Source organism: Myotis myotis, unplaced genomic scaffold (genome assembly GCF_014108235.1).
Source record: "Myotis myotis isolate mMyoMyo1 unplaced genomic scaffold, mMyoMyo1.p scaffold_m19_p_5, whole genome shotgun sequence".
Lineage (NCBI taxonomy): Eukaryota > Metazoa > Chordata > Mammalia > Chiroptera > Vespertilionidae > Myotis > Myotis myotis.
Window position 1 is genome coordinate 2,116,367 of NW_023416357.1, and position 17,330 is coordinate 2,133,696.

Here is a 17,330-nt window from a genome sequence, read left to right on the forward strand (position 1 = left end):
GTTGGGAGGACTTTAATGTTCACCTCAATAGAGTCAGGAACTATCCCATAGTAAGTTCAAAATCCATGGCTGCTTATTCCAGGAAAGACAGACCAAGAGCTCTCATTTTTATCAGATTGTCACTGTGCACTGGCTCTTAGGAACTATTTCCATTTTGGAGAAATAACTGTGTCACAGGAATGACAACCACTTGGACAGCAGGAAGGGATTGGCGGGTACAATACAGGTTTCCTTAGCAGTTATGGTGAAGGCCTGATTGGCAGAAAGGGAACATGAACATTGTGTAATAAACATAATGAGTAGGTGACAGGCCCAGGACTGAACCGGTCCTGATTCCACGCGGGCTAGTGTAGTGGGAGGTCCTTCATGTGCAGCCCACGCGGGCGTGCCTGCCTTACCTAAGTAGGAGCTGTGGTTTCTGTCTTGCAGGATTTGGTCAAAGGCTTGTTTCGAGAAGATCAGGTGTCCGCTGGACGTCTGCTGAACCACGGTCCCGCTCCAGTCATAAGCCCCTACTGCACCCAGCATGAGGACGTCCTAAAACCACGGGAAAGGGGGGGTTAGAGCGCGTCACCTCTAAAGCGTGAGAGTTCAGCGTAGGCACAGCGTGGGGACACACTGTCCAGGTTTAAGGGGGAACTCAGCACGTGAGGTGAGATCATACACATGTGTTGACATATCTCAGAGTTGTCTGAACATGTTTGTGCTGGAGGGCAGCCTCCTCATGGGCTATGCTAGCTCGGGCTCTACTGAGTATGACATTACATGGACAAACCTTTCTAAGGAGCTATAATCAGGGGAGCACGTAGCCATATTCCAATTTCCATTCAAAGGCCCACATTGCAAACACTGAACTGTTAGAGGGAGCCTCTCGCCTCAGGGATTCATGAGAGAAGCTCACGGATGGCTATGAGGCAGCTGAGAGGTGGGGAATGATGCTGATAGAGGAAGGTCGGGGCCACTGGCTGCTAACACGCCCCCCTCCCAGCCCCCATCGTGGGAGGCCCTATCCAGACCCTTCTATTTTCAGCTTTCCTCTTGGCTCCTTCTCAGATGTTCCTCCATCATTTCTCTCCTGTCCCACCTACTTGAAAATAGCACAGGTGCAAACGGTGCCGTAGCTGAGACAGTGGATCCAACGTAAGGAAGTTCCCACAGGTCAGCACCGGTGTGGGGAGGGCAGAGGAGACAAGTGAGTCTGCCGACTGAAGGGTCCCGGGTTCGATTCCGGTCAAGGGCACGTACCTCGGTTGCAGGCTCCTCCCCAACCCAGACCCTGGTCAGGGCTCGTGCAGGAGGCAACCAATCGATGTGTTTCTCTCACATCGATGTCTCTCTCTGTCTTTCCCTCTCTCTCCTACTCTCCCTAAAAATCAATGGGAAAATATCCTCAGATGAAGATTAACAACAAAAAACCCTGTGAAACAGGGAAGGGAGTCATGATGAACCTTCGTGTTTTAGGTGGCAAGTCAGCGATGCCAAGAAACTCAAGGACTGCCCGGCCGGTGTGGCTCAGTGGTGAGCGTCGACCTATGAACCAGGAGGTCACGGTTCCATTCCCAGTCAGGGCACATGCCCAAGTTGCACATCCCCAGTGTGGGGCGTGCAGGAGGCAGCTGATGCATGATTCTCTCTCATCACTGATGTGTCTATCTCTCTCTCCCTCTCCCTTCCTCTCTGAAATCAATAAAACCATATTAAAAAAAAAAAAAAAAGAAAGAAAGAAACTCAGGACTGTGACTGGGAGAGGGAACTGTTGACGCACGGGCGGCGGGTCCTCGGAGGTCAGCCCAGGGCAGGTGGCGGGCGGGCACCTGATATACACACCTTTTCGGGGGAGTAATCCGCGCTGAATCCCACTTGGGCCATCTGCATCTGGAAGTTATCGCCTCCTTGCACGGTGCCTGGGAAGCGACAGTTTCCAGAATTCCATCACCGCCAATCATTTTAAAGGAAATTTTCAATCATACACACACACACACACACACACACACACACACACACAATGCTCCGATGTTCAATCACAAATATCGGGCTGGCAGAGTGGCCAAATCACTACAAGTATTCCAACAGACGTGGGAATCCACACTGTGTTTTCCCAATTTTAAAAGTATACATGTGTTAGTAAACAAATTCAAGAATTTCAGAAACTCTATAACAGTGTAAAAAAGTAAAACTTTTACAGTTATGAAAACTATTTGCAGTGCAAAAAGGTAAAACTATTTAGAATTTTAATAGCTGTCACTGAACCGCCCGGAAGTGTTACACACGTGATCACTGTGACCAATAAGCTGAGCTTCTCCGCTTCTCCATGATCGCTCCAGAATGAAACGCGACTGGTCTTTGTTATCTCTTAAACACCGAGTAGCAGGGCTGCGGTTCAGACTTTTAATAATTACTGACATTGGACTACTTTCTTATGTTTACTCGCCATTTGTGTTTTCTTTTAAAAACGACTTAGTCATGTCCTTCGCCTCCTTTTCTCACTGACTCCTCAGAGCTCTTTTCCCAGGAGGCACTCGCAGCGCAGGACGCAGGAGCAGGACGCAGGCCGCGGGGACAGGACGGTAGGTCCCGGGAAGGGCCGGGCGGGGCTGCGGGAGGGAGGGCGCTACCTTCGATGCTGAAGATGTGCTCGCCGATGGTGCCCGCCTTCTCCAGCAGCGCGGCTTCGTCGGACACGTTGAAGAAGTACCTCTCGGTGGGGACACTGGCGATCGCTTTGATTTCTTTTATTAGGTTTTTCGTATCGAGGGCATTTCTGTTTAAGTACCCGAGAACCTTGAAAGCAGAGGGAGAGGGAGAAAAGGTCAGAACCGTGGTGCTTCTGCCTCCCTATTCGCACCCCCAGGACCAGGCCCCCTGGAGAGGTAATCCACACCCCACACCCACAGGACCGAACCAGCAGGAGCAGAAATGGCGCTCAGCCGGTGTGGCTCAGTGGCTGAGCGTCGACCTGTGAACCAGGAGGCCCCAGCCCCATTCCCGGTCAGGGCACAGGCCCGGGTTGCAGGTTCGATCCCCAGTGGGGGATTTGCAGGAGGCAGCCCATCCATGATTCTCTCTCATCATTGATGTTGCTCTCTCTCTGAAATCAATTAAAAAAGTATATTTTTAAGAAGCAAAAACGGTAAACACCTCTTTTTGTGTAAAGTGTCGGGAGCCATGAGAAGGCGGCCTTGGGAGGTGAGGACATAGAGGAGCGTTTACCCCCCACCCCACCCCCACCCCCACCGACAGGGGAGGAACGCCTCACCGCGATGCCGAACCGCAGGATGCTGTCCTCGTTGCACTGCGCGATCACGTCCTTCAGCATGGAGCCGTCGTGTGACTCGCCGTCGGTGACAACCACCATGACCTTGGTGGCGCCCGGCCGGCCGCCAGCAGCTGCCGTGTAAGCGGAGTCTCTGTGGCAGACCAAATGACAGGCTCACTACAGCGAGGACGTTCCACAGGCCTGTCCTCAGCCTTGCGACCACGCTGAGCATAACCTGGGGACTCAGCCTGTCTCTCCCGCCGGCAGAGAAGCGGGTAAGGGCGCCCTGCCTGCAGCTGGAGGGGAACAGGAACGCGGAACTCTGGCCGGGCACTGGCAGGCGTGGCCTACGGCCCTCCCCGCGTGTACGTTGCGGGATGCGTGACCTCTCCTCTGCCATCCCTGAGCTAAGAGTGAGCGCAGGTTACCGCTTCTCCCTGCCTCCCCTCACTGCCAGGCGCGATCGCGGGGGGCTCACCTTGCGAACTGAATGGCCTTGAACGTGTTGGTGAGGTCCCCGCCCTTCTGGACCGTCCTGGACGTGGCTGCGGTCATCTCAGCTTTGGTTTGAAAGGTGTTCAGGTTGAACACCACTCGGGGCTTGTTGGCGTACTGAATGAGTCCCACCTGCGGGAGAGCAGACGTTCTCAGACGCTGGTCAGTAAGTTAGAAGTCATGCTATTTGGCCAATAGAATGAAAACCAAAAGTGCGTTTAGATGTGGGCTGAGAGCTTAAGGGAGCCATTTTCCACTTTGTTTGTAAGGCCAGTTTTTTTCTTCCAGCGAAATGACTCCTCTGTTGGAGGCTGTACGTCAAGCATGTCACACTCGCGGCCACATGCGGCCCACAACAAATATTTCTGCAGCCCAGCCAATAAACGGTAAGAAATGTCATAAAAATTTCATAACTTCATTTTTACAGTATCCTGTTATACACAATTATTAATAATGAACTACAACATTCGCTAATGACTGATTACTATTCATTTGTATTCATTTCCCTTACATGCGGGTGCACCATTTCCCTCCACGAACACCAGCAGCGAATATTTTAGCAGCCGATGGCCACGTCATTAGTCTTGGACTGACTTGTTTGGTGTGCGCAACAGGAAATACTTCACTTTCAGAGAACAAGAAAAATAGGTTTATTTGCATTACGCTTGTTAATTTGTGCAGTTATTCAGTGTCTGGTAAGTTAATGTTCAAGAAAAAATATTAATTTTTATTAAAATGTTCTATTATTTTATGATAACGATGACTCGTTTATTTCAGCCCTTTGTATTCAGCATGTCTCTACCACAATAAACCTACGTTTCTATGAAAATGGAAGCTTTTGGTTTTTTGCGGCCACATGCACTTACACCTTGCTTATGTGGCCCGTGGCAGCCTTGGAGTCTGGCGCGCTTGCTGTATGTGTTTAGCAACAGCACTGATCGACAAGCAGGACGAAGTGCTATCGGATACGATTTGGCCCTCAGGAGAAATAGCTGTAAATGTTAAGCACTGCCCTATAGTATTTTAATGTGGGTAAATATTACAATAAAGTTCATACCAGAAAGATAAAAACATTTTAATTAATGACGGATGCAAACATGTAAACAACTGTGAGCAGCTGTGGATGGGAGAGAACATCTCACCAATTCAGGAGAATTATATAATGAGCAAAGAATAAGGTTCAAGCCCTGGCTGGTTTGGTTGGGTGGATAGAGCGTCGGACTGCGGACTAAAGGGTCCTGGGTTCGATTCCAGTCAAGGGCACATTAAGCCTGGATTGCGGGCTCAGTCCCCAGTGGGGGGATGCAGGAGGCAGCCAATCGATGATTCTCTCTCATACTGGTAATTGATGTTTCTATCTCTCCCTTCCTCTCTGAAATCAATAAAAAATATATTTAATAATAAGCATTCAAGACAACTGATTACTGCTCATAATCGATGCAATCACTTCAGATTATTGTGTTTATTGCACAGGATTTCCTCTCATTGCACTTCAGGTCTGAGACGCGACCTGTGCGTGCGGCCTGGAGCATCTGGGCTTCAGAGAAACGCTCTTCAGAGTCTGATCTGAGAGCTGAGACAGAACAACTTCTCAACAAATGTTCGGCATGTCACCCTAATCCTTCAGCTCAGGGGTGGGGAATGTCCAGCCTGGCCCAGCCAAGGCCTTCGGGGTGAGTTAATGAAATGACCGAATAGAGCAGCTAATTTTTAGGTTGATAATTGGCCCCAGAATGAGTTATAAACATCCAAACGGCCCTTGGCCGAGAAAAGTTCCCCACTCTTGCTTTAGATCAGGAGGCTCAAACACCTCTTTCCACTTCTTTTACTGTCCTTGTTCCCAGCACCGAAATCACCCTGGATGCCTGGGGCTCCCGGAGCAGGAAGTGGGGTGAGAGGCCGCTGGCCCAGGGGCTCTGACACACCATCCTGTGTCAGAAAGGTGAAGGGGCGGGGCCTGGAGGGCTCAGTTCCATCAGCACTTTCTCGAGGTGGAGAAAATATAGCACCGACCGCTGGTTTTAGGTTTTGTAAGACCTGAGAGCGAGGGAAGGACCCCCCAAAAATGGGGAGTCTAACATGAAAAGACAGGACCCGGCCCTGAACTTCGGGGTGAGGAAGGGGAGAGCTGAGCAGGAGGTTTGAGGAGATGAGGTCTAATGGGACGTCCAGGACCCCACTGACAGCGGTCCATGGGCTGCTACAGCCAGAATGACCCCAGAGTGGCAGAGCCAATAGGAAAGGAAGAAAAATCCCCAGAACTTTCAAAATAAGGGCTATTCCCTTTTCCAAAAGCAGAAAGTGTTGCTCCTGAGTTCCGGGTGCCCGTCCCCAGAAGACGGAAAAGCAAATTCAAGACTCCTTCCAGCAGCGGTCGCCAGCCTTTCGGAACCCACGGGCCAGCAGTGTCCGCAGACCACCGGGTGGCGACCGCTGCCTTAAAGCACAGAGAACTACGCAAAGTTAGTGAAGAGGCCTGTCCTGTGTAGGAGGGAGGGGAGACTGGATAAAAGACTAGATGAAACTTAATAAAAGACCATACCGTAATATAAAGTGAAGTTATGCTATCTACAGACTTATTCATAAAAATCCCAGAGTTCCAGGATAACTGGGTAGCAGCAAGGCGTAAAAAAGAGTCATTATCGGTCCACGTAGGTGCAAAGGAAAGATACATATCTGAGTTTAAAATACATTAATAAATTTATGAGTTAGAGGATGAAAAAGGTAAGCAACTAACGAGGGTCAAAATGGAATCCCCATGTCTGACGCCGTCAGAAACAGGATTCCGGCTCGAAGACCAGCCGTGGGCGAAGTGACGTGCAGAATAGCGCAAGCAGTACAAGCGCATTTCACTCTCCAGGTCGGCACTGAGTGCAGTCAACTGGGGACCTGGCAAAGGCGAAGACTTCACACCCAACAGTACTTTCTCGAGAAGAAAGCCGCGGGTGGATGTATGTGCTACTGACATCCGTACCTGTGTCTTCGAGGGGCCTATATCCAGGCCTTGCACAAATTTTTCCAGAAAGTTCTTTACTGCCACCCAGGGGTAGATACTGTTTGATTCATCGCACACAACCACCACGTCGATGAAGGAAGTGCAGGCTGCACAGGGGAAGAGGAGAAACAGATTTCTGAAGTCACTAAAAATGAGCGGTAACCGGGAGCTGAGGGTCGGGGTGCCCACAGGTTTCCCTGCCTTGAATGGCGGCACCGCCAGGGCCCGCCACGCACGCTTCACTCACTCTGCACCGCCGGTGAGAAGCTGCCCAAGAGCTGGAAGTCGGGGCTGACGTCGGAACAAACCCCAGTGGTGTAGTACTGGCTTCCGCACTGCTGTGCCCACAGGGGCCCGCATGTCTGAAAAAAACGAGAACAGTGACAGAACGTGGAAACCATTAGACCCCAACTTCCCCATCTGAGACTCACGCCCATCCCTATCCCCTGCAAGCACCAGGGATTGCCAAGGCCTGGAATTAACAACTGAAAATGCCTTTGATTATTTGTGGACTCAAATGAACTGACCAACAAAATAAGACCGGAAGCAGAGAACAGACTGACACGCCCCGACGTGGGGTTGCGGGGATGAGAAAAGACACACCAAAGGACGTATCTACTTATAGGCACAGCCCATAGACACAGGCAATAAGGGGTGAAGACCTGGGCTGGGGGGCAGGGACTGGAAGGAGGGAGAAAAATGGGAGACATCTGTAACACTATCAACAATAAAAAACATATTTTAAAAAATGCCTTTGTGGGACGGGGTGAAGGACGGACAGGAGGGAGGGAGTGGTGGGGAGGAGCTGTGGCCAATGGCAGGCTTCGGGAGGCGGGACTCTGGCACTTCCGGGGCAGGTGTCAGTGCAGGGGGACCCACCGGGTCCCCCACCAAACCAGATAAAGGGATGCTTCCATCCCAGGGGACACCCAGGAGGAAAATGAGTGCAGAGCTTTATGTGCAAAGTGAAGACGACCACCCTGCCTGTCTTGAAGGTTGTTGTGAAGGTTACATGGGTCTCTAGGTATGAAACACCCAGAACAGCGCTGGGCCATCAGCAAGACGGTGGGACTGTCAGCAGCATCCTACGTGGTCTTTCCGGAACGCGGGCCCCTCCTGTCCCCTCCATGTGGAGTATCAGCAGAAACCACAAACCCATGTCCCCCAGGGCCAGGCAGGGAACCCAGAGGAGAGCTCGGGCCGGGGATAGAGGCCAAGGTGCATGAGGAGGTCACCCCGCACACGCAGGGGCAGGGCACCCCGGCTCCGCCCAGGGACAGCCAGGCCACCCACATTCTCAAGGAGAGTCGGAGAAGACAAATTTCGTGTGAAAATCCACAGTTTCAAAAAACCACTCTGCTAAACCACCACAGACGAGGCTCATGTTTAGCTTTGCTGGGGAGCAGTTCTCTGAGGACATCGGGGTCCATGTCCACTCCCCCAAACTTGCGGTCAGCAGGCTGGCCGGGCCTGCGTGCCCACACCCCGTACTCCACCCTGAGTCCCCCCCATCAGCCCAACCCCCAACCTCCCGCCCGCCGGCCCTGAGAGCCAGACCTCCCGAGTCAGTCACACGGGAAATGCGGCTCAGACAACATGGGAACCGTTAGATGGAAAAGGGAGGCCGTGGGGAAGAGCCGGCCAGCCAAGAGCTTAAAAAGGAGGCTACAGAGCTCACCGTGAAGCTGTGGGCCAATCACTAAAACTGAACCGAAAAGTGCGGTCCTGCAGAAAGCCGCTGGAAGAATAAAGGGAAATTTATTGGACCGGTTTCACCTTCGGGAGCCGGCAGCCGCTGCGGTCATTTTTCATGCTCAGTGCACAAGGTTGGTTTTCCCTATAAAAGGGTTCATTTTGCCAATTATGGGAAAAATCGTAATTGATACCTTTGGCAATTTACTAGATAACAGACACCAATCACTGATTCCTAGATCCCCATCCCCCCCATTGGATGTTCCTGATCATCTTGAAAAATAATAACTCATGAAGTATTCAAAAAAACTTTTTAAGCAAAGGAAAACAGCACCAAGAAGTTGAAATTCAAATGTGCCAGTTGCCACTGCCAGAACCATTCCTGCTTTAAGCCCAGAATTCAAGAAGGCTCAAAAAATGTGATGACGGTCCGTCTTTTCCACAAAAGTCCTGAGAGTATCTTAAAATTTTGATCTCTTACGTATGTAAAGGAAACTGGCTTTTTTTCTTTCTTCTTCTTTTTTTTTTCCCTCTCACACACCTCTCTCTTCTTCCCTCCCTCCCTTCCTCTCTTGGCACATGGCTAAATTAATCTCTCAAATTCTCTTGCAACTTCATTTTACTCCGTCTGAAGTTACGGGTTAAAAACTTTTGAAGCACATTCCATAATCCCCATGTCTCAATATATTTCTCTTTCTGAATTTATTCAACTTTAAAAACAAAGAAGCAAAAAAAAAAAAGGTGAAGGCGATCGATTATAAGGACTTAGAGATATCAGAAAGCATGGCGATCCATGGCAACATCCATCCCGCGTTGATGCAACACGTATCATAAGCAAAACCTGATTCCCTTAGGGGTACAAAGTCTGTCTGAATCCTAACATCTATTGGTGAAAGTAGAAGGACATGGCTAAAATCGATTCTATTTTCAGAAGAAGCCAGCTATACACTTAGGCTTTGAGGTCAGCATGTCCTAGGTGAAACTAACGTAAAGTTAAGCTTCTAAGACGCTTCTAACATGACAATACAACTCGGACACACCTGTAAGCGCTGGTGGGAATGTGAAATAAAACTAGGTTTTTATTTGCCTCTAATCTCTTCCTGCGTGGTGCAATGTTTTCACCTTTTATATAGCCCCATCTATTCAACAATTTCCCACAGTATTTCTTGGGTTAGTTCTAAGCTCAGAAATCCTTCCCTCTCGCAGAAAGACCCCACTTTCTATGTGTCTACGGCAACTCTTCACGTCACTCACAGTGTGTTTGGATGTGACGTTATGAACAGTCGACTGGCCCAGGGCCTTGTTAAGCAAGGCATTCTCCCTCGCTGTGATGTCTCCTCCCAGCATCCCAGGAAGTAAATGCGAGGAAACACCAACGTGAAAGAAGAAGGGAGACCGAGCCACACAACTAGCACCAGATTAGCAGACATCAGAGGAAATGAAACACAGACGTGCATTCCAACTCTCAGACCTCCTTTCGGAATCAGCAGCACCTGCCCCGAGGGTCCCCGCGGGGAGGAGCCCTTCTCAACGGAGACCAGGCGCCCTTCCCAGGGCCACAGACTCCGCTCCTCTCACTCCCCTTTCCAGAACATTCTGGGCAGTGGCTGTGCCGAGGATCTGAAGAAGCCTGCGCATCAGCAGGAGGCTCCTGGTGGGGACAGCCACACAGCGTGACAGTGCACCCCCAGGTCTGCCTCCCGGGGGGCTGGGGAGACGCGTGACAGTGCACCCCAGGTCTGCCTCCCGGGGGGCTGCCCCAGGTCTGCCTCCCGGGGGGCTGGGGAGACGCGTGACAGTGCACCCCCAGGTCTGCCTCCCGGGGGGGCTGGGGAGACGCGTGACAGTGCACCCCCAGGTCTGCCTCCCGGGGGGGCTGGGGAGACGCGTGACAGTGCACCCCCAGGTCTGCCTCCCGGGGTGGTTGGGGAGACGCTGAATGCACGTGTCCCGGAGAAGGACGGGGTTAAGGATGGGGCGTGAGAAGGGGACACTCACGAGAAACCCTCCGGTGCCCGCGTTCCTGGCGAGTGTCAGGCCGAGGCTCATGTTGGTTTTTATCTCCGTCACGTTGGGGATGCTCACGGAAGCTTCAAGGGAAAAGTGAAAGCGTGTTACGTTTCCTGCCTTCATTACAGCTGCGGGAAAACCCAGGCGCACGCCCGCTTCTGTGCAGCGCTGAGCTGCGTGCCGCCCGTCGAGTGCCATGTGCACGTGACCAGCGCAGGGGCGTGAGCGGCCTCGGTGACCGGCAGCTCACTCGCCTGCGAGGCTGGGCAGTGAGCTGTGGGGGTGGGTCTGGAGGAGGCGGCACCCGGAGGCCTTGCCATTGAACAATGCCACAGCGCCGGCCAAGCCGAACACATCTGAGCGCGCCTCTGGCTTCCAGTTTGCCTTCCCTGTTCTTTCCAAGGCCCGAATACTCTACCTAATGCTCCATTCTGCACCAGAAAGAAATACCCATAGAGCACTATGAAGAAGGACCACAGGGCCTGGCTGGCGAGGCTCAGTGACTGAGCATCGACCTAGGAACCAGGAGGTCAGGGTTCGATTCCTGGTCAGGGCACATGCCTGATAGCAGGCTCCATCCCCAGTGGGGGGCGTGCAGGAGGCAGCTGATCCATGATTCTCTTTCATCAATGATGTCTCTCTCTCTCCCCCCACCCCACTTCCTCACTGAAATCATTAAAAATATATATATTTTTTAAAAGAAAGCCATATAGTCAAATCTGGCTCAAAGCAATAATGAGCCGACTTTGGAAGGAGAGCCCGAGACTAGCCCGTCACATGATAAATCTCTCCAGCCCGTCGCCCGGGAAGTGCCAGCTCGGCCTCTCGGGGTTACCTGGAGGGGAGGCCCTAGCCCAGGGGTGGGCAAACTTTTTGACTCGAGGGCCACAATGGGTTCTTAAACTGGACCGGAGGGCCGGAACAAAAGCATGGATGGAGTGTTTGTGTGAACTAATATAAATTCAAAGTAAACATCATTACATAAAAGGGTACGGTCTTTTTTTTTTTTTTTTAGTTTTATTCATTTCCAACAGGCTGGATCCAGCCCGCGGGCCGTAGTTTGCCCACGGCTGCCCTAGAGGAATTCCCTTTCCTTGTTTCTGAGAGGAGGGAGCCACTTCCCAGGGACCAGGGAGAACTCCACCCACTTCACTCTGCTCTTGACTGACAGTCCCTGCCTCTGACCGCCTCCCTCCACCCTCCCTATGAATAGGACCGGCTCCTGGCTCCTTTAGGTCAGAAAAGCTCTGTTTTCCTAACTCTGCTCACCACTCTCCTCTGGAAATGGAGTCCCCTTTCCCTCCTTGACCCTGGTCACCTCACACGTGCTCCTAAGCCTCGCTCTCCCATCAGCCCTGTCGGGGTGATGCCCCAGCCAAGACAGTGTCAAAACAGGGCGACACGGCTTCTGCAGAGAAAAACAGGAGAACTGTGCGTATGGTTTTACTTTTTAAATCTGTTATTTATAATTTTTAAAAAATAGAATGTATGCCTCTGGGGTGAGTGTTTAAAAGCTAGAGGTGTTATGGAACGTTGGGGCTGGTAGAATAAAATTTTCGAGCACTCACCCCGAGATATGTTTCTATTTTTAGAAACTGTACACTTACCCGTGCCTGCAGCGAGGGGGAGGGTTGCAGACGTCTGGAGAGCACGGATGTAGATGACCCCCCACCCCAGCCACGGGCCCTATTGGCACTCACCCCACTGCACTGAGACTGGCGTTACTGAGCACCTGCTAGACCCAGAAACGGTGCTGGCAGCCAGGGAGACAGGGATGGGTCAGAAACACCCGCCCTGGTCTCTAAGCCTTTGCCACTGGTTTGAATCTCTCCTTCCCTCGATTTCCACAGCACTGTTTCCCTAATCCATGCCTTCTTTTTTTTTTTTTAAATGTGTTTTTATTGATTTCAGAGAGGAAGGGAGAGGGAGTGAGAGACAGAAACATCCATGATGAGAGAATCATGGACCGGCTGCCTCCTGCACGCCCCCCACTGGGGATCGAGCCCGCAACCTGGGCCTGTGCCCTGCCCGGGAAGCAAACCCTGACCTCCTGGGTCCTGGGTAGATGCTTGAGTCCTGAGCCTCGCGGCCGCGCCACGCCTTGGTTCCTCAGGGCTCCGTGACCCCTCGGCACTGGCTCTTTCGACTGATGACGAGGAAGGAATTGAGCAACATGTGGCCTGCCCCGGGACGTGCTGAGTGGAAGCGTGACTCACTCAGGCTTCCAGTAACTTTTAGGAGCTTCCGCATTAATAGAAAGCGTCTGCGAGGAGGGAATGAAAACAGCATTCCCAACCATTTCACATCATTTCCGGGCGCGAATGTTCTTATCAGAATGGAGTCATTCAGACACAGAGCCCCGACGTCAGCCTCAGGGCTGACATCTCTACACTTCATGGGGTTTCTTTTGGGGAGAGGGGCTGGGGGGTTTGGGCAGCCTTCGATTTCTGTAAATTATCAGAAAAACGCTCCTGAACGCGGGTGGGAACCGGCTCCCGTCTGGGGGCGGCCGGTGCAGGGGGCAGCCCGTTCCCACGCGTCTCAGTAAACCAGCCTTCACACTCGGTGGGAGATCTGGCTACAGTTGGGCCAATACAACCGAGGACAGGAAGGCCAGGAAAGCTGCCTGCAGTTCTTTCAGACAGAACCATGACGGGTCCTGTCACTTCTCCATCGTGTGTAACACAGCAGGTTCCGCTGGCTGTGAGAAACCACGCTCTGCCCGCAGCTCACCTTGCAAATTGAGCTTCTCGCACGCGGGCGTGGGCAGGTGGAGCGGGCATCTGTACACGTCGCCCATGCGGTTGTCGGGGGAGCCACTCCACGGCGAGCCGACCAGCAACCTGCGGACGGGAGTGCGTTCTCAGGAGATACGAGACGTTAGCTACTGCTTCCCACAGAGAACGCTGACCGCAGAGCGTGGAGAACCACCTTCGATGTCCACTTCTCACGACTGGTCCTATTTGTTCAGCTATAAATCGGTCTCCTTCCTTCCTCTCTGCTCCTCAGGGGGCTGGGCGGGGCCTGTAATGCGGCTGTCTGGCCCCGGCGCCCTGGAGCCTCTCTGAGCAGAGCTGAGCAATGGGCGCATAACACCAGCCCCAATGGCAGCCGCACGGAAAGGATTTGGCTATCTGTCTATGAAACTTAAATCCTTCCATAAGCCATTGGTACAAATATTTTACCCATTAAACAGCATGTGCCCCAGGCTGCGTTGCAGTGGATTAAAAAGAGCCCAAGGCACACTTCTGTTTACTTAATCTGATAAAACTGTTTAAAATACGTGACAGCTAAACCAACAATACAGATGAGTGACAAGATATGGGTAAGTTCCCCTCTGGAACAAATACAGGCTGGTTGAAGCATGGAGGTGGCCGTCAGCATTCTTAGCAGAGGGGACCAGGACAATCCTGGGAGCAGGAAAACACGGAGCATGTGACTGTCCCTGGGTCCATGGTAAGTCCCCCTTATTCAGCTGATAGAATTATTCTGGAGGGAATCTCGACTTTCCTAAGTCTGCCCGACAGGAAGAGGAGAGAGGCTGGTGTATTTACCCAGAGGATTTCATGTGACAACTGGAGAGGAGGAGGCAGGCGAGGAGAGGGTGGGACAGGTCGGGACAGGATAAGCGAATGGGGGAGGGGGGAGGGCCCTGTGGGGCGTGGCCAGCCTCTGCAGGCGTGGACCGCACCCACGCAGACAGGCAGGCAGACCAACAGCAGCTGAGCCCCGCCTGGGAGCGCTCTGCAGGGAGCTGGCTGCCCTCCAGGGCTGCCCAGAATAGCGCTCACGCTCACCGGCCACTTACCTTGTGGCCAGTGATTATGGAGAATTCCAAAACAGCGGTTCGCCCACCCCCTGAAATTCTTTGTCAGGTGGGTAAACAGTGTTTAAGGCGGTCTGGGTTGTTTCGCACCCACAGTCCCAGGCTGTTGTAAATGCCTCCCTTGGTCTTTGAGTCTCTAAACTCCCCAGTGTCCCTTCAGTGCTAGCAAGGTCCCAGGGTTTACAGCAGGTGCTTAACATTGTCCTCTTAGATCCAGCAAATGCTGATTGCGGTCCCGGGGGCTGACACAGTTCACAGCTCCGGGGTACTGTTCCCACATGAACGGGGTGCCCTGGCCCTGTCCACCCCGGGAGGGTGCGCGTGGGGCCAACCCTGCTGTGGCCAGACTTGATTCAGCCACTGGGATACCTCGGTGAATACGTCAGTCAACACGTCCTGGCCATGCCCGGCTGGTTGCTCAGTGGTTGAGCATGGTCCCCAGTGTGGGGCCTGCGGGAGGCAGCCAATCGATGATTCTCTCTCATCATTGATGTTTCCCTCTCTCTCTCCCTCTCCCTTCCTCTCTGAAGTCAATAAAAAAATATTTTTAAAAATATAAGTGCATTTAAAACATTTTATCTCTATTTTCACTCATCTACCCAGATTTGTTCTTTATTAGCTCTGTCTGCTTCAGGAAACTATGGAAGCTGTGTCTGTGTCCCCTCATTTGCCAAGGGGGCAATGATTTTACAAAGCTCTCAGGAGCATTACGAGTATTCTGGGTCTGGAGAAGAAAGAACACCCAATGAATACCGGGCACTGTTATGCCAACATCCCATATATATATGCCAGTCTGCGGTCTGCTCTAGAGCTGAATGCTTCCTTGTTAGTGTTTATCTAACATTCTGCTGCAGACAGTCCATTACATTTACAACACACGGAGCTTAGTTACGTGTCTCCTTAATTCTAACTGTGATGTGAGCTCACACAGAGATGGGTGTTTTTTGGCCGTGACACAAGTTCATTCTCGTCCCCTTTTCTGCAGGAACGTCTCGGGAACAAAGGAACTGTTCCTGCAGCTGGAAATACCTGGCTTATCAGCCAGGCCCGGCCTCAGCGGCTGCACGAGCTCACGACGCTGTCATAGAATGAGCTCAGCTCGTGCTGGGGGAGGCCTCGGGGGAGACCAACAGCCCAGTGTGTCTCCCCGGCACGCCCAGGAAGCAACCTGACACCCCCCTCCCCCCGCCCCTGTGCATTGTGTGCGATAAGGATCATGTCACTGCACTTGAACTTCCATGGGGGACGACCCAGGAGAGTGCGCAGGCCACAGGTTCACAGGGGACGGGGCGCTCGGGGGCTGTGCTCAGGGTCACCTGCCCTGGGAACCAGCCGGCTCCCCTGAGACAGCTCAGAAGGCTCTGGAACTCTCGAAGCCGGGTCACCACTATTTCCAGAGTAAATTCCTCAGCGTAGTAAAAGGATAATGGATAAAACCAGGACCAGGTTGTGCTAAAGCCTCATAGATGCCAACGTAAAAACGTGCCTATACATTCACATACACCTGGGCTGTGCACAGCTGGACTTGGACTTCACAGGCAGCGGAGTGGGATCTCAGAACGACCAGAGCTGGGAGCGAGGCGCCGGGAGGAATGAAGGGCTGAGGGGGCCGTCGGGGCTCAGCAGAGTGAGTGAGCAGAGCAACCCCAAGCAGCGGCTTCCCAACAGGCCGGGGGGATCAAATCAAGCTGTGCATGTGTGTGCGCGCGCACGTGTGTGTGTGTGCGTGCATGTGAGTGTGTCTGAGCACATGTGCATGTGTGCGCAGGTGAGTGTGCGTGCATGAATGAATATGCATGCAAGCGTGAGTGCACATGTGTGCGTGCATGTGAGTGTGTGTCCGCGCACGTGTGTGTGTGTGTGTGCGTGCGTGTGAGGGTGTCTGAGCACATGTGCATGTGTGCGCAGGTGAGTGTGCGTGCATGAATGAATATGCATGCAAGCGTGAGTGCACATGTGTGCGTGCATGTGAGTGTGTGTCCGTGCACGTGTGCATGCATGTGTGCCTGTTTGTGTGTGTGCATGTGTGTGTGTTATGGATACAAGGTCTAAAGACAAGGACTTACAGTTATTACAGGAATTCGCTTTCTGAGCCTGAGTGAACTTGACCGCTACAGAGGGAAAGCTGATGCCCAAGCAGCCCCTCCCACACCTGTTCCACCCCTGAGGTCCGCGGAACTGTCATCCTCAGGAGTGGGAGGGATCAGCGCCACTGTCCACACACACACACACACACACACACACACACACACACACACGCGCGCGCGGACTGTTCCCGACTCTCGCCGCGGCCACCGGCCCTGCAGGGGGAGCACCGGGGCCTGGACTTGGGTGTGTGCCCTTGACAGTGGCTTGGAGGCGGGAAGGACTGGTGTGCTGAGGGCAGAAGCAGCCAGGGCACTGGAGCCCGTGACCACGGGGAAGGGGAAACAGGAGATGGAGCGGCCGACAGAGACCAGGCCGTGCCGCAGGCTTCGAGGACTTTCACTTTTTCCGACTGCAGTGGGCAGCCTCAGGGGGCGTTGGTCTGGTAGTGCCGACTCCTGTTTGAAAAGTTCCCTCTGGCTTCAGGGAGAAGAGGGAGGAGGTGCTGAGAAGCTGCGGGCTGTGGGCTCAGGTGTCTGGGGGGAGGGCCGCCAGGGTTGGCCCTGGATGCCACATGGGGAAGGGGAGAGGCAGAGGAGTCGGGGACTTGGGGCCTCGGCGGCTGGTGCAGGAATCAGACAGCTGCTCCTCCGCAGCCCAGTGCGCTGTGCGTCTCTATCAGGCACTAGAGCAGACGTGACAGGCGCCTGCAGCTCAGGACAGAACAGGGACGGAGCCGCGACATCGGCGTCAGCAGTGTGTCCCTACATTCCAAGGCCAAACTACACAACCACAACACCTTTGTGTCCTTAGCCTCCTAGGGTCTATGGTTCTCAAAGGATAAGGAGGTACTTGTTAGAGATATCCTCTCTTGCCTCTCTCTCTCCGTCTCTCTCTCTCTTCCTCTCATCTCATCTCTTCTCTTCTCTCTCCCTCTCCCCCACCCCCGAACCCCAAATGATGGCAGTGAT

At 52.9% G+C, this 17,330-nt stretch overlaps 1 protein-coding gene across 2 annotated transcripts in view; it reads right to left on the reverse strand.

The window, feature by feature from the left end:
• Window positions 1-17,330, reverse strand: part of ITGA2 (integrin subunit alpha 2) — a 68,651-nt gene that overhangs the window by 33,558 nt on the left and 17,763 nt on the right. Inside the window, exons 3-11 of one of the 2 annotated variants that reach the window (XM_036307990.1) lie at window positions 13,182-13,291; window positions 10,437-10,528; window positions 6,994-7,108; window positions 6,726-6,853; window positions 3,735-3,883; window positions 3,257-3,407; window positions 2,616-2,781; window positions 1,828-1,904; window positions 399-537 (exon numbers count right to left, since the gene is read on the reverse strand). In XM_036307990.1, coding sequence (XP_036163883.1) covers window positions 399-537; window positions 1,828-1,904; window positions 2,616-2,781; window positions 3,257-3,407; window positions 3,735-3,883; window positions 6,726-6,853; window positions 6,994-7,108; window positions 10,437-10,528; window positions 13,182-13,291 — 1,127 coding nt within the window. Of the gene's footprint in view, window positions 1-398; window positions 538-1,827; window positions 1,905-2,615; window positions 2,782-3,256; window positions 3,408-3,734; window positions 3,884-4,262; window positions 4,377-6,725; window positions 6,854-6,993; window positions 7,109-10,436; window positions 10,529-13,181; window positions 13,292-17,330 lie in introns of those variants that run through there. The other variant, XM_036307991.1, reaches the window with a different exon arrangement.